Here is a 15,341-nt window from a genome sequence, read left to right as displayed (position 1 = left end):
GGGCATCATTCAAAACCCTTCTATCTCCGTTATTTCATGGACCATGCATTTTTCAATCGAAACTACTTTCTATCACGAACGAGTATAAATTCCCATGTATAAGCATCTGCTTTGAGGCCGATGGTATTTCTATATTTTTCAGGAAATTCTTTTATTCGTACAATACTACGCGAATGTTTCTTTTTCAATGCGAACAGTTTTCATCAACTTTTATCGATCGATGATACCAAACACGAATAAACACGGTAAATCTTTTAATATTCACGGGTTAAAAAAAATCCGTGTATTGTTAAGCGAAGGTACAATAAAACGTGCGTTATTTCATACCTTTATGGTTGAAATATACGTATGTACACCTACAAGCGCTGATTCGCACTTATTCTTCGAAAATGTAATCAGGAAGTTATTCAAAACCTTTGAATTAGCTAAAAATAATACGAGCGACACGTTGCTTCGATCTGCGAAAGAACAGACAGGTATTTAAAAAGATCTTCAATACAATGGATTGAACCATGGCAGGATCAAAGCAATCGGAGCGATTGATCGATACTTCGACAATTCTCAAGTCCCATGCCCGCATCTTTCTTGCTACCCATTCATAAAAGCATCCTGATTGGTAACACGCGAAGGAACTGATGGATGATGAGAGAGATTTACTAATGCAAGGTCAGTTCCGGTTCGATTCGAGATACCGTACATCCGGAGCAATAAATCACTTCGAATCTCGAATTGAGTGCCACGCGATCCCTTCCATTCTAGTAGAATACAAATTACCTCTATTTGCGAACTATCAGACGCGAGCTCATCGAACAATTAACAACGATCGGATCGAAATCGACGAGGACCGATCGAGACCAATACAGATGACAAGAAGAGGAATCGTATTCATCGGTTTTGGCTCGATATGTTAAATCCATAGATTTCCGCGCGGGAATTTCTTTCGATACGATCGATTTTATTACGCTTAGTGGAGGCAACGAACGCACAAACGTGCTGCAAATAAAAGCGAATAAAAATGGGGGAACTTTTCCAAGCTTTCTTTGACCAGGTCGTAGTGGTCCCTTATCTTTTATTCTCACGCGAAACGTCTTACTGGTTCGCAAGAATCCAGCGAAACGTAAATGCGATAAAGGAAGAAACAAAAACGTGAACGAAGTTTTCCCCGCCAAAGATCGAAATCGTCAGGTCCTTTACAAATGTCCACGAAACCTCAAGAAGAAAACTTCCAGGGAGGAGAATTTGTTCAAGACTGCTTGAATCGCATCCTCGTCCCTTACCATTTATTCTCAAATGAAATCTACCCACTCGTGGTCCACCGCTCCTTCGATTAACCCAGAAACGGACAATACTCTTTCGCCTTGTCTTAAAACTCGCCAAACTTCGCATCGATTCATTGGCACTTGACATTTTGTACCTTAACCATATCCTTGTATACGTCGTAACTCTGTCACACGATTTTATTAGAAAAACAGACCACGTGAGCAAAAGAAAGGAAGAAGGTCCACGTAAGCGACATGGAATTATATAAGTAGTTTGACCCGAGTTCCAACTCGGAGACAGGAATGGTCTCCAGAATCATCCCTCAAGTTCTCCAACGATCGCTGATGATAGGGGAGTTCACTAACGCCGCGTACGTAGGGGTGAGACCACTGGGACCAAGAAAAAGCAGCGCCGCGATTTATCACGGTTAGCGTATTATTATCGTACGAGATTATGTATGGACACCCCTGATAATTGCTTCTGTTCTGTTATTTAAAAGACAATGCGCTGTCGGATATGCGTAATTTGCGGGAAGGGCAGGGTGATCTACAGTGACCAATCGAGTTAGGTAATTTTGCAGAAACGTATTGTTACCGTAACCAAAACAAAATTCATATTTCGTTGGATGATAATGAACAGAGGCAGACGTGTATGTAAATATTATGAATAATTCAAGCATTAATCTGAAAACAATCGTACTTTATGTTAATAACGACTAAAATATGTTGAACTCTTTAATAATCATTTAACACGATACGTTTTATGGAAATACCACGTATTTTTATCTGTGTTTATTTTTGTTACGATAAATTAAACTCAGTTAAAGAAGAAAATTTTTTTGCAGGTACGGTAGCTAGCTAATTTCAATAATGCATTGGAAACACCCAAGCATAAAAATAGCATTTTATATCGGTCAATAAGCGGTTCGGTATAATGTTGGTCAATGGTACAGTGTCACTGAAGCTTAATGAGCTAAAAAGCACGGTGAGATGTATAAGGTTGTATAACTTGACAGCAAATAACAATGAATACTGTGCGCGGCGTAATGCACTTGAATTCATTATTTCGCGCGTGGTCGATCGTGAATTACAGCGAGCGTTTTCGAACTCCGGTAAATTGGTTGCAATATTTTAGTAAGCGATAGCGTGAAGTGACAGAAAAAACAAACAAACAACGGGGAAAATACGGCTGATTAAACATCGTAATTGATTTCTACCAGAAGAGAGATGTCACGAACAGAGAATGAAAAAAAAAAAAACAGTTAGAAATTTGTGACATTTCAATACAACAGATGATCGTAGTTTAACAGATTTCTAACTTCGCTTCGATCAACACATGGACACCTGAAGGGGCTACTCTCCGGACCTGAATCTATAGTCAGCTTAAGGAAACGTGAACGATGGACCGACGAACTTCCACCAAATTCGAGACCTTTATTTGAGCCTGACAATTTTCCTATTTTCCTAGATTGGCCATTAGAATGTACTCCTGGGCTTTTACGGATAAACTATTATGTAAAGGGAAATGATTCAAAGGAAACAGTGGTAAAAAGTGGAACTTCTGGAACAATGTCGACGCAACGTAACGTCAAATTAAATTCTAAACTTTTGGATACGGACTGAATTAAATTTACAAACATTAATATTCATCGTTTATATGAAAAGTGTAGAAAGTATTGCGAGTAAAATTTAACCGTTCACTACCTTGAAAATTATGTTAATTAGGAACATTCGTGTAAACTTATGTAAAACGATCCACAAAGATGATATAAATAACTTGTCGAACGTAACGACGTTTTCAGTGAACAAGTCCGCTTAGATAACACTGTTTTCGATTGCCGAAAGAACTTTCGGTATTTACATTCCTGTCGGAAACGACTGTCGAGGTGATTCAAGCTGGAGAAACGGAGTACAATAACGTTCCCCCTCGATACGTCCTAAACGAAACGTTCGCAGAGAAGTCGGTTTCAATTGGAATTCCAATTAAAATGAAATTCCATATCGTTCCCCCTCACGGCGACATGCAATCGTACAATTTCATCGAGAATCTCTCGTACTCTCATTGATTCTCGTCGTCGTTGTAAAAAGCAATCAGCTGGCGACGAAACCCCGACGCCTCGTGAAAAATTCGTTGCATCCACTTATTGACCGCGTGCCATTCGCGACGGGGGTGAATCGAACGAGACCAAGGAAACGGCACCAACAATCGGCAAATATTTAGCCGCCACTGCCGTCCTTGCGATCGATTTATCACATCGAATACAGCCACTTTCTCAGAGATATGCATCCATAGGTTCGTCTCGTTACGATAATTATAGATTAACTGTGATCGAGCCGAGGGTGTTTATCGAAACTCGATCATATGGTTGCTCGAGCGTTTGATCTTCGAGAAACTGAAATTTCAGGATTTAATTAATCGAAAAGTATTATCAGATTGCAAGAGCAACGTTTGGATGGAAACAGCGTGGGAAATTTGTTATCCGCCCGATGTGTACGAATCGAATGAAATCGAATTCCTTGTCATTTGGCGCCCATGAGTTATTCAACACGACGTGAAATTAAACCTGCGATCGGCAGAGTTTCATTCAGTTTTCTATGATTCCTCATCCTTCGCTCCTCGAACCCGATGAAAAGATCGAATCGAGGCGAATTAACATAATCCCCGAATTGAAAGCGGCGCACGGCTATTCGGGATAAAATTTTGCAGACATGTAATCTTTTCACCCTGATCGTACATCACGCGAGGGAGGATTTTACTCGGATATTGGAAGCAACATCGTCCGGGGTTTTACGGCGACTTTTAATTAAGGATGCGGGGACAGCAATTTAGCCTACTTACCCGCGCTCTTAATCTCGATAAATGCATATTTAATAACCAATCGATATCGGGAAAATAAAAAAAATTACGCTTCAAAGTTAAGTTTACAGAAACTGAGAAAAAATTTTCAGAGTAGATCAAAGATCAGAAGATCAAGATCAGTTTCGGTAAACTGTAAAAATCATATCGCGGATGGAATTATTTCCACACGATTATATCATACACTATCCGCGAATAAAGAAAGGCTCTAAACACAGACTTGCATCTCGATCAACGATGTTCAATATCTTCTAAATGATATTGAATTCGGCGCTAAAGTGACTCTGGCGAAAGCCTGCGGCGATACCATTTTATTTATTACCGAGGATGCGTATCCAGCTGGCACTGAAACTGTCACGAGTCATTCTCGGCAGCCGGTTTTGCCAATATATTATACGTACGCCATACGAGGATCATGAATACACGTTGGCATTCGTTCTCGTCATATTTTGGCAATGTCAGAATGGCGACGATGAACGACTATCAAACATTATCGGGGACGATATCTGACGCAAACGGATCGGAGAGCACTATCCGTTCGAAGACGAAGTGCGGCAGTTCTGATAGCGCGTCGGTCACTTTGGAGCAACGACCAGATCCCAACGTTCTATCCCCACCAAGTGTCATATGGTTCACGTGGTTCCCGTCACTGCTCTTGCTGCTCTTAGCCACTTTATTTAACACGACATTGGCCGGTAGCTATTGGTTCAGTCCACGTAGTAATCCATCGATGGTTTCGTGTGTTTCCCTCCATGGCGGACGATAAATTGTTAGTGCGCGTGAAACAGGGCCAGCTCCGGGGTATCCTCTTGGAGAACGTTTACGGCGAGCACTATTTGGCGTTCAATGGCGTCCCATACGCGAAGCCACCGGTTGGGCCCCTCCGGTTCAAGGTAAATGGATCACGTGACGGACTGTGCCGGATCTCCGCTAAGTCTCGCGAGTATCCTTAGACGTTCCTATTGAGAGTATCCTTCTTGTAAATTAACCCATTGGCTTTACAGTTAATTTACAGAAATTTGGCAAACAATACCACTCCAAATATAAATGGCAATGGAAATAGTTTCATATAATCTGGGCTTGGCAGCGAATGGGTTAAACGAATAAACAGAATGCGAATTAATATCACGTCGCGTCGAATCGCTCGATCGTCGTTCACCTTGTATTTCTAACACTGTTTACCTGTCAATGATAAGGATCCTTCTTTACCTCGACAAAGAGACGATAACGTGGTGTGGACGAGTTGGCGCGAAAAATTGTTCACTTGCACCCATCACTGTGATTGGCGTACGCGTTGCTCGTTAATTTTTATGAAATGGCAAAACGAACGGCGGATGAATTGGATTTCGCGTTAGATTTGTTGGATAAACAATTGTACGTTTATGATTGCTTGTCAGGTAGCCGGTCCGTGCGATTACTGGACATACCTGTATGTATGTATTATGTGTATAAATGAGTATATATACTTTTTAGTACGACATATCTAAGATCTATTTCAAAATTGAGTATTCGTGTATCTTTCTATATCATATGTATTATGTTTGTACAAATTAAAATGCTCCGTTTTAACGAGGAACTACTTGGTTAAATTTATCGTTGGAAGTCACTTATCTTTAATGACAGAGTTTTAAGGCAATGACCAATTGTTGTTAATAAGGAAGGTACTTCTGACGTTACTTACGGTAATCTCTTATTGCAATCTAGAATGATTGCACTAAATGCATCGATAATTATAGAAGAAAAATAATGTCCATTTTTTTCCACGTTTAACTTTGACATTAACGAGTGTATCAGTAGATTATAAGTGTTTTAACACGCGTATGTCTACACGTACGTACATGTGTATATTACACAACTCGTTTAATGATAACCGCAGAATCGATAATCTTCTAGGTCTCGTTATTCTGTTCGCAATGCAACATTGCCCAAATGAAACGACTGGAGTGGCTGTTTAGTATTTAAAGTTTCGTTCGCGTACAATTAGGAGATCCAAATCATTTGGAAATTAGTAAAACCAGTCGCATACAATTTATATAATTAAACACCCGAATCATAGTTTCAGTATTTTATACTATTCTAAGTAATAGTAGATGTTAAACTTTGATCGTTACCAATGAAATTCGCAAAATAAAGCCGATTGAACTTATCGCTTTTATTTGCTGCCGATTGCTAACGATCACAAACAAAATTGGATAAAACAGTCAGATAAAATTCTATTCGAATGGATCGGCCTATTGGCTATTGGAATGCAACTAAACGTTCACCTTCTATCTTTGAATTCTTCCACTTCCCTCATCCTGAATCCCTTCTCAAACATTCCCATTTTGTCGGAGCATAAAACACGGTAAGATGAAGAAGAAAATTATGAAAAATAATATATATTTTCGTTTACGCTTCAATTAGGACCCTGAACCACCGGAACCATGGACAGGGGTGAGAAACGCCTCGAAGTATGGCGGCATCTGCGCCCAGTTCGAGATGCTCTCCCATAAATTGGTCGGTGGCGATGATTGCCTCTACTTGAACGTGTACAGGCCAGTGAACGATGCGCCCAGAAAACGAGCAGTGATGGTGTGGATCCATGGGGGTGCGTTCGTCAATGGGTCCGGCGACTCCGCAATTTATGGGCCGGATTACCTCATCCGAAAGGATATCGTCCTGGTCACGATCAATTACAGGCTGGGCGTATTAGGTGGGTAGCGGTTATCGATATCTGGATCTGGCGTTATCGTTTCATTTCCGCGGTTATTTTATCAACGTTGATAATATTTCGAATGGAATGCGAGCCTTTGTTCTTCTAAAGACTGCTTATATCGTATAAGCGTGTAAGAAGTAGGAAATTTTTGCGAATTTTTAGAGTGGACATTCTCTCGATGGATTTCTCGTGTCTGTTCCAGGCTTCCTGAATATCGAACACGAAGTCGCTCCAGGTAATCAAGGTTTAAAGGACCAAACGATGGCCCTGAAATGGGTGCAGGAAAACATTTCGAACTTCAGTGGTGATCCTGACAACGTCACCATATTTGGGGAGAGTGCTGGCGGTGCATCGGTGCATTATCTAACTTTATCTCCACTGTCCCAAGGTACGATCTCAAATATTTACTTCGACGCTTCTTAATACTACTTCTCACGCCTTTGTGCAGTTAGATGTTAACCCATTCGCTGCCAAGCCCAGATTATATGAAACTATTTCTATTGCCATTTATATTTGGAGTGGTATTGTTTACCAAAGTTCTGTAAATATACTGTAAAGCCAGTATATTTTAATTTATTGAAAGTAGGACGAGTATACTCGTCCTTGGCAGCGAATGGGTTAAGTAACATTCTGTAAGTGTTTGAAATTCAAAATTCATTTGCGCTCCCTTAACGAGGAGCCTTCCTTGGAAGCATTCGAGATCTTAATTTTCACTTCTTCCGTTCTTCGCCCTTTCGCCGTGATTCCTTAGTCGCATCGGGGATTAATTTTTGTTGGCTCTATCAAATTTCAATCTTAACTTTCCGACGTAATTAATCATCGCTTTACAATCGTGCTTAACATTGATACAGCTGAAGGAGCTCTTAACGATGATACTTGTACTTTCCACGAACTTCACAGCTCTGAGGATACAAATTTCTTTACACGTGCCCACAAGTTTTTCCATTAATTCTAGCTCATTGTGCCGAGAGATCAGCTTGTCTTATCGTGACTGGTAAAAATGGTTACGTCAGTCGTTTCTAAACCACTTTTGAAATCTTCGCGGTAATAGCTCATTTTAAACTCGATGTCTCGCGACTCCCGCTTCTCAGTAGCTTTGAATGCATTTGAGCAAAGTCATTGGGTAATGTCCAAGTTCTCCGTACCATTCGAGCGACGCGATCAATTTTTCCAACGGCACGCTTTGTAGACGGAAAACGCGAAAAATAACTAAAGAGCGTGTTCCACGTTGGTGCCCGCAGGATTATTCCACAAAGCCATCTCGCAGAGCGGAGTGGTGAGTAATCCGTGGGCGTTGAGCACCGTGGAGCCGAAGAAGTACGTGTACCAACTGGCCGCGCAACTTGGCGAACGCTCGACCGATCCAAAAACCGTGGTCGAGTTCCTCAGGACGGTGGACGCGCAAACACTCATCATCGCTGAAGTCAAATTTACAGGACCGATGGTACGTTCCACGAAAAGGTGGACACATTTTTCACGGCTCGATTTGTAAAAAGAAGTGGTGAAATTTCGAGACTCTTTCTATCGAACGGAAATTCTGGCTTTGGCGGGGTCTTCTAGAAATCTGATTTCAATGTCTTTTTGTTAACCGCAGAATTAGAAACTTGTCCCGGTGTTGGTGAATTTTCCAGGATCGTTATACTACGATGGGAGCATTCAGACCAGGCATTGACGACAAATCGCCGAATCCATTTATGCCCCAGCATCCACTGTTGATGATGGAAGCGGGTGTTAAGGTGCCATACATAATCGGCCACAACAGTAGCGAGGGCACCATGTTCCTTGGTCGTAAGTTTCTTTCGAGTACCATCGAATCTTTACAATTTCACAAACGTTTCGAGATATCGTCGCGACACTTTGATTCGTCTTTCTACGTTTCGAAAAGAATGTCTTGATCGGGGAATGGAAACGTGACGAAAGTGACTCGAAATTTTTAACCAGCGGTACGATTAACTTGTCACCAGCCAATTCATGGAATTTGTGGTAAAAAATAAAAATCTTTCCAGCGTTCCGACCACATAGTAATAAGAGAGGCTTGGTAACCATGGAGGAGGACTTCAGATGTGTAATTCCCTTGGAACTGCAGCAAATGATGAAAAAGGAAGGAATTTCCCCTCAGAGCGTGAAACGCTATTACTTCGGCGATGATCCGATTAATGAGAAAATGATCGAGCAGTACGCGAGTTTCGTCGAGGATGCGTTCTTCCTTATAGGCATTTACGACGTAGTCGATATTCAAAAAGAGAGAGCCACTCAACCTACGTACTTGTATAGGTTCAGTTTTGACTCGGAGTCCTTGATGAAGACGGTATTCAACATTACTGTACCAGGTGCCAGCATTAAACTGATTTAAGCTAATTCTTCATACCCGTTGGTTATGAAACACGACATCGAGGTGTTCCAAAACTTCCGCGGACAAAGTTCTCGCAGTTAAATCCATAGAGCTTTTGAACTGTAAGCCCTCGGATCAGAGATCTAAGCATCCATTGAATCTGTAGTAAATCCTCCGAGAGCCGTCCGTTTGTGTTACTGCTTGCCTGTGTTAACTTCACTCTTTATGTATTCTAAGACCTTTACTTCAGGCCCATAAACGAAAATGTCCGTTCAAGTTTTCCGTTCCGTCGGTTTCAAGCTCTATAATCTTTTTCTTCTCTTCCGCGAACTGTCGCAGGAGCAACGCACGCGGATGATTTGGAGTACTTGTTCTATCCACATATCGTAAAGTCGAGCATGGAGGCACCAAAAGTCGGAAGCGAGAAGTACAGAGTAATGGAGTATTTCACTCAAATGTGGACTGACTTCGCAAAAACTGGGTAAGCATCGAAACAATGTATACGACAAGGTGTGATGTATTAATGTTTCGCATCATTCTCTCTTATTACAGGAATCCAACGCCAAATGCTACGGACTCGACAACGGTCTGGAAACCGGTCGGCAAATCGGATACACATACGTATGCGTATTTAAATATAAATACAACGCTTCGAATGGAGACTAGCAATAAAAAGGGGCCGCACGCTGAATGGACGAGATTAAAAAACAAATTATGATGCAGGTGTACATACGGTGTATGGATATATACAAAATTGATCGTGTAACGATCGTTAACTTCGATCGAATGCGTGCGTAATTTATAAAAAAAATGATTGTACATTCGCGATAGCGGGACTATCTCGAGGAACACAGTTCCTTTATTTCAAATGTCTACAATTTTCATATATCTAATTATATTATACTGTTTTTAAATACTTTCCATGACGAACAGATACTTTATATACTCTCTCCTCGAACCTTGTAATAAACTTAATTTCTCGCGAAAAGAAGATCAATTATTATCTCCTTATTGAAAAGGATTTTTCTATTCTATCGAGACTAGTGTTGAGGTGGGAGTTTGTAAAAAATAAGAATATGCAAAAAAAGAAAATCTAAAGAGAACTCCTATGAACAATATAATATAAACGTAATATTTACCGATGAAAAATATTGAAGTAGAATGCATTTGGTGGTTTTCCTTGTTTTTCCTACGATATCGTGCTGCTGTAAAGTAACAGACATCTTTTCGCCTGGGAATATGCGCATACTCGCGCATGCGCAATGCTTGTCATACCATGCTCGTGGAATTCGTTTGATATTTTCAACAAAGACCATACGCAAACTAAATGAAAACTCCAGCGAACAATCGGGTTTCGGTAAATGTAAACAATTAAGAATCAACCCTAAAGTGACGAACCGTCGGTTTCTGCCAATCCGCTTGACCCTGAAGAAACCAACCTAACCTATATTCGCGTCGTGACGTCTGAGATTAGTCACCGCCATTCTCGCATTCGTTCGCAGTAAGGTCCCGTGTTTTGTCGTTAACCGTTTCATGTGTCTTTACCTTCGGAATTATGAACAGTCTAAATTCGTCGTAAACAGCAATGACCGCCGTTTAGTTTCATGGCAAATTCAAAGTGCCCTTCCAAGCAACGTAAAAGACACTCATCGACGAAATAACAACCGGCTTCGACTCGCGATCACCGTTTCCTTCAATTGTAATCGACTATCATCGCCGAAGTAAAGGTTCGTATGCGCGTCCCTGCACAATTATTAGTTACATCACTAACGACACGTGTCTACGTGTAACAAGAAAATCATTATTTCGTGCCTGCTGTTTCGTAAACAATTATTTTACGCCAGAATAATTTCGCGAGATATCGTTCATGTAAAATACATTGTAAGCAAAGCAGGGACCTGTTTTACCACGAGGTCGGTAATTGAAGATTCTGATAAGCGAAACGAAATTGTTTTTCTTGTAAATCGTCGGTTGGGGGTGATAACGATTCCTTTTTTTCTACTTCTTTTAAAAACTTAATATAGAATTAATAGTTTTAGCATTGATACAAGAACGAATGTAATAACAGATTGTGGAGTATAGGGTTCGTTGTAAATGAGTGACTTCCTCCTTTGCTTCGACCAACCAGGAAAAAGAAGTCTGAAACGTGTCTGATATTATCGCTGTTCTTTATTACTGTTTGAGTCGGAAGCTTTATCTAATAGTTTTTAATAGTTATTCAGTGAACAATTTCAACCTCTGTAGAAAATAATGTAGAAGTTGATATTCGGTTTACGCTTCGCGATACGTTTGCTTAATTCCACCTTAAGGGAAGAAAACTTACTTCTCCGCGTTATTGCTTTTTTCCCCTGGAGAACTTCGAACTTTACTTTTCTGTTTGCCGAGTAATAACACGAGCTATTCTTAAAAATGTCTAGATCAATCCAAACCAAACAAAATGACGGTGCAGACGCCATATTTAGATGCAATCCAGGCAGTGCCTGGAGACACACCAACGGAAAAGTTCAGCTGGATGGCGAAACTGTTGAAGGAACGGCTAGCCGAATGCAACAGCCTCGAGGACATTGTCGAGTGCGAGAAAATCCCAAGACCGCTGGCACCTTTGATGCAAATTCAAGCAGCGATGATGCTGAATAAAAAGGATCGACAAAATCAGAGCGCGTACAGCGCGATAGCGGAGGCTCTCAAGTCCGGGGACGCATACGTAGTAAATATAGCTTTGCGAGCGCGCAGCTTCTTCGACGGAACCAACAAAACCATCACCAATGTCCGATACTTCTTCGATAATCTCTTCCCGCACGTATCCCTGAAAACTCGTAGGCGAATCATAAAAAATCTAGCTCTCTACCTAGGGCCTGAGAATTCCGATTTGGCCGAGGAATTCTTTACGGCAGTGGCCTCGTTCTACGATCTACAGCAAGCTCTGCCTCTGCTGGTAGCCTGTGGCGAGTCGTTCGCGTATGACACTATCGTCGAGAAGAGGATCGTCTTGAATCGAAAGCTGATTAAACGGCTCATGCGCAAGAATCCAGACTTCGTCGTCCGTTATTTTAGACTGAGCAAGCCTGTTACCGATACCTACGCCAGGAACGTTCATTCGGTGAACATACACACGTTTTCCGACTTTCTGATGGCACTGATCAAGAAGCGGTTAGACTCCTTCGTCGAGCTGTACGAGATGCACGAGGAACACCCGATCCGTATAAGCATGAGCAACAAATGCGCCGAGGCTTTCTTAAAAAACGGCAAGGAATACCTGCAACGGAAGCCCAAACTGTACATCGAGCTACTCCCGATCAAGATGATCAGTGCCAGCTGCATGGAGGCCATATTCCCTAAATTGTTCCCCGAGAACTTCAAAACGTTCGAGACCGATCGTATGCTGTCGTATCTCAAGTATTATCCACAGGATAAAAAGGTCGATTTTTTCCTAAAAACTTATCGACAAGTATATGGCAAGAACGTATTAGACGATACGAGTAAGGTAACGCCCATGTTGATGAGGATGCTGCCTTCCGAAGAACGAGTTCGACAAGCTAAAATCAAGCTGGAAACGGACTGCAACACATTCGGCCGCACCGATTATAACACTAGCTGGGAATGTTACCTGACCATCGAAGAATCGATACCACACTTCAAACAGGAGATGACTAAGACCAAGGAGATGGAACTGAGATCGACGATAGCTTGCAAAATGATCTATTCCTGCAAGGTGAACAACGATTACCAGGCTTTGCAGCAAGTCTTGTCGTATCTCGCAGACAGGCATAAGAACGAGCAATCGTGGTTCCAGATGAAGGTTTTCCACTGCTTGTTGGATTTCTACGATCTTCCTCAGATTGGCAACGATCACTGGGCGATCCTGACGGACATGATCATGCGTACCCATGTAAAAAGGGAGTTCAATCTGATGTCGAACTCGATACGCGAGCGCATAGTGGAGGCAGCTATCCACCATAAAATACTTCAGAACCAACCGATCGATCAGATGATCGAAGTGCTACTAGAGATTTTTATAGGAGGACACACAGCCCGCTGGAACATCCTTGTCAAGTATCCCGAGTACGAAAGGATGTGTCTAGAAGCGTGCATGAAGGTGCTCGAGCGGAAATATGAAACCAACACGATGAAAACCGACATAGCCAAGAGCAACATCGTGCTAGACATCGCTATCTCGATCTACTACTTCAACAAACGCCACGTGAATAAAACCAGCCGCGTGGAACGCATGTCAATTAAGAACTATCCATGGCTACTGGCGAGTGTCGAGGAAGTTCTGTCCAAGATGACGGAGAAGTATACCGCCATGCGCTTGAAAAGTCTGCTGATGGAAAACGAAAGGGACCTCCACGATCGCCTCTGTCCAAACGAGGAGGACGTGATCGATATGTCGACGATTCAGGATTTGAACAAGCTGAAGAAAAATCCGAGTGCTGTTCTCGCTCGCTGGAAAGAGTATCTCGAAGTCTGCAGGCGGAATTCATTCATGAAGTACACGAAACGGTTCCTGTTGGCCACGCGTTGGTACAAAGATATCCCAATCAGGTTCGTCGAGCACTGTTTGACGAGTTTAACTGATAGAAAGAACGTGCTCTACTTCGACATACTAGCTCTGCTCGTGCACGGAGACACGTTCACGAAGATCATCGAGCCGTACATACCAACGAATAACACGATGGATATTCACGACGCGAACGCCAGGACTACATACGAGGTGATTCAGAACATCATCCAGGGCATGCGAGTAGTCAACCCGCCCATTTCCCTGTCGATCGTCGCTAAATTGTGCGAGGGAGATTACTTGACGAGTGTTTTGTCGGCGATCCGAAACATTTGCGGAAGAACCAACGCGACGGACGTGATCTCGTTCGCCAGGATGTTGGCCAGTCAGAGGGTCTCCGTCCGCAAGCACGGAGTAAGAATGATGCACATGGTGGCTGGTCGCGACCAACTGTTCCAGTTCCTTCGCGCCCTATGGAAGAATGAAGAGAACCATTCCATGCGAATAATTCTATTCTCCAAAATCACGCAGCTGTTCCGGGACGAGCCTACGCCCGATGCCTGGTCCCTCCTCGTCGACGTAATCTCCACGCTCACACCCAACGACAAAGAACTGCTCACTGATTTCCTGTCGCTGATAAACCTGACACCCGACGAATACGTGGTTGATTTCGTGAAACTTGCGTACACCGTGATCGACAAGCTCGGGAAGGCTGGTGTCAAGGAGTCGGAAACCATCTCCTACATGGGCGACCTTTTGACGCGCATCGATATGGCCATTTGCTATCTACTGCCCGACGACTTCATCAAGGAGTTCCTTCAACGATTCTTCACCCATTACGAACTGAATGTACCACACTTTGTGTTCACACATCTACTGGTCCCAGCCAGAGATAAATTCGACGACCGGATGAAGATGTTCTCCGGTGTGTTCACGGAGATAGTCAAGACCGGATGGAACGTTCCCCATCCGAAGAATCCCCGTTTCTACCCCGTAAACCATTCTGTCCTACGGTTCGTCCATGCAGTAAACAGCGAGTACTTTTCCCTTAAGGTCGAACCTCGAGTGATCGATGAGATCCTGTCGATGTTCCTATCGGTATTGACACCCCAAATGGACCCCACCTCGTACTTACTGCTGGTATATACGAAGGACCGCGCGTCCGCGACAACGATCAAGGAATTCGGAACCAAGATAGGCCAGAGGATACCCGAACTGATCAGTACTTTCTCCCAACTGTTCACCTGCATCATGGCCAGCACATTGAGAACGACGCTGGATTCGATCTCGTTCGACGATAAAAGCGAATTGATCGAGGGGTTGATGGAGTTGGGAACACTCGAGGCGACCTTCATTGCGATACAAATGTTACCATCCGCTAACTTGAAGGAACACGCGGAGGGGTACGACCAGTTGATGATGAGATTCGTGAAATACGATCATCCATTAATCAAGTCGTTGGCCTATCTCATGAATAATACAACGGAATTTATCGATTAATTCGCGTTTCGGGTCGCGTGTATCGACGATGACCACCAAATTGGTGTCAATTGCTGGTTGTCCCTCGCGTTATTGAAAACAATTCGTTCATCCTTGTTCATTTGCGAACCTTACCAGTTATTCCCTGATATCAGAGTGATGATCGAATTAGCGACTGATGCGGAGATTTTGATGAACTATCGACGAAATAATTGATA

The 15,341-nt window shown here is 42.6% G+C and overlaps 3 protein-coding genes across 6 annotated transcripts in view; 2 read left to right on the top strand and 1 right to left on the bottom strand.

Annotated features, from left to right (window-relative positions):
- Dh31-r (Diuretic hormone 31 Receptor) overlaps positions 1-15,341 on the bottom strand; it is an 84,883-nt gene that overhangs the window by 15,693 nt on the left and 53,849 nt on the right. The window lies entirely within an intron of this gene.
- LOC143433604 (juvenile hormone esterase) lies at positions 4,674-10,000 on the top strand. Its single transcript, XM_076911032.1, has 8 exons — positions 4,674-5,009; positions 6,520-6,808; positions 7,014-7,199; positions 8,053-8,255; positions 8,443-8,644; positions 8,845-9,141; positions 9,483-9,624; positions 9,696-10,000. The coding sequence occupies exons 1-8, from the start codon at positions 4,869-4,871 to the stop codon at positions 9,859-9,861; spliced, it is 1,626 nt and encodes a 541-aa protein (XP_076767147.1). The 5' UTR covers positions 4,674-4,868; the 3' UTR covers positions 9,862-10,000.
- Positions 10,746-15,312, top strand: LOC143433510 (uncharacterized). Its single transcript, XM_076910853.1, has 2 exons — positions 10,746-10,870; positions 11,561-15,312. The coding sequence occupies exon 2, from the start codon at positions 11,581-11,583 to the stop codon at positions 15,142-15,144; it is 3,564 nt and encodes a 1,187-aa protein (XP_076766968.1). The 5' UTR covers positions 10,746-10,870; positions 11,561-11,580; the 3' UTR covers positions 15,145-15,312.

Source organism: Xylocopa sonorina, chromosome 1, assembly GCF_050948175.1.
Source record: "Xylocopa sonorina isolate GNS202 chromosome 1, iyXylSono1_principal, whole genome shotgun sequence".
NCBI classification, from domain to species: domain Eukaryota; kingdom Metazoa; phylum Arthropoda; class Insecta; order Hymenoptera; family Apidae; genus Xylocopa; species Xylocopa sonorina.
The sequence above is the reverse complement of the archived record's forward strand: the minus strand, read 5'-3'. Positions and strand labels throughout refer to the sequence as shown.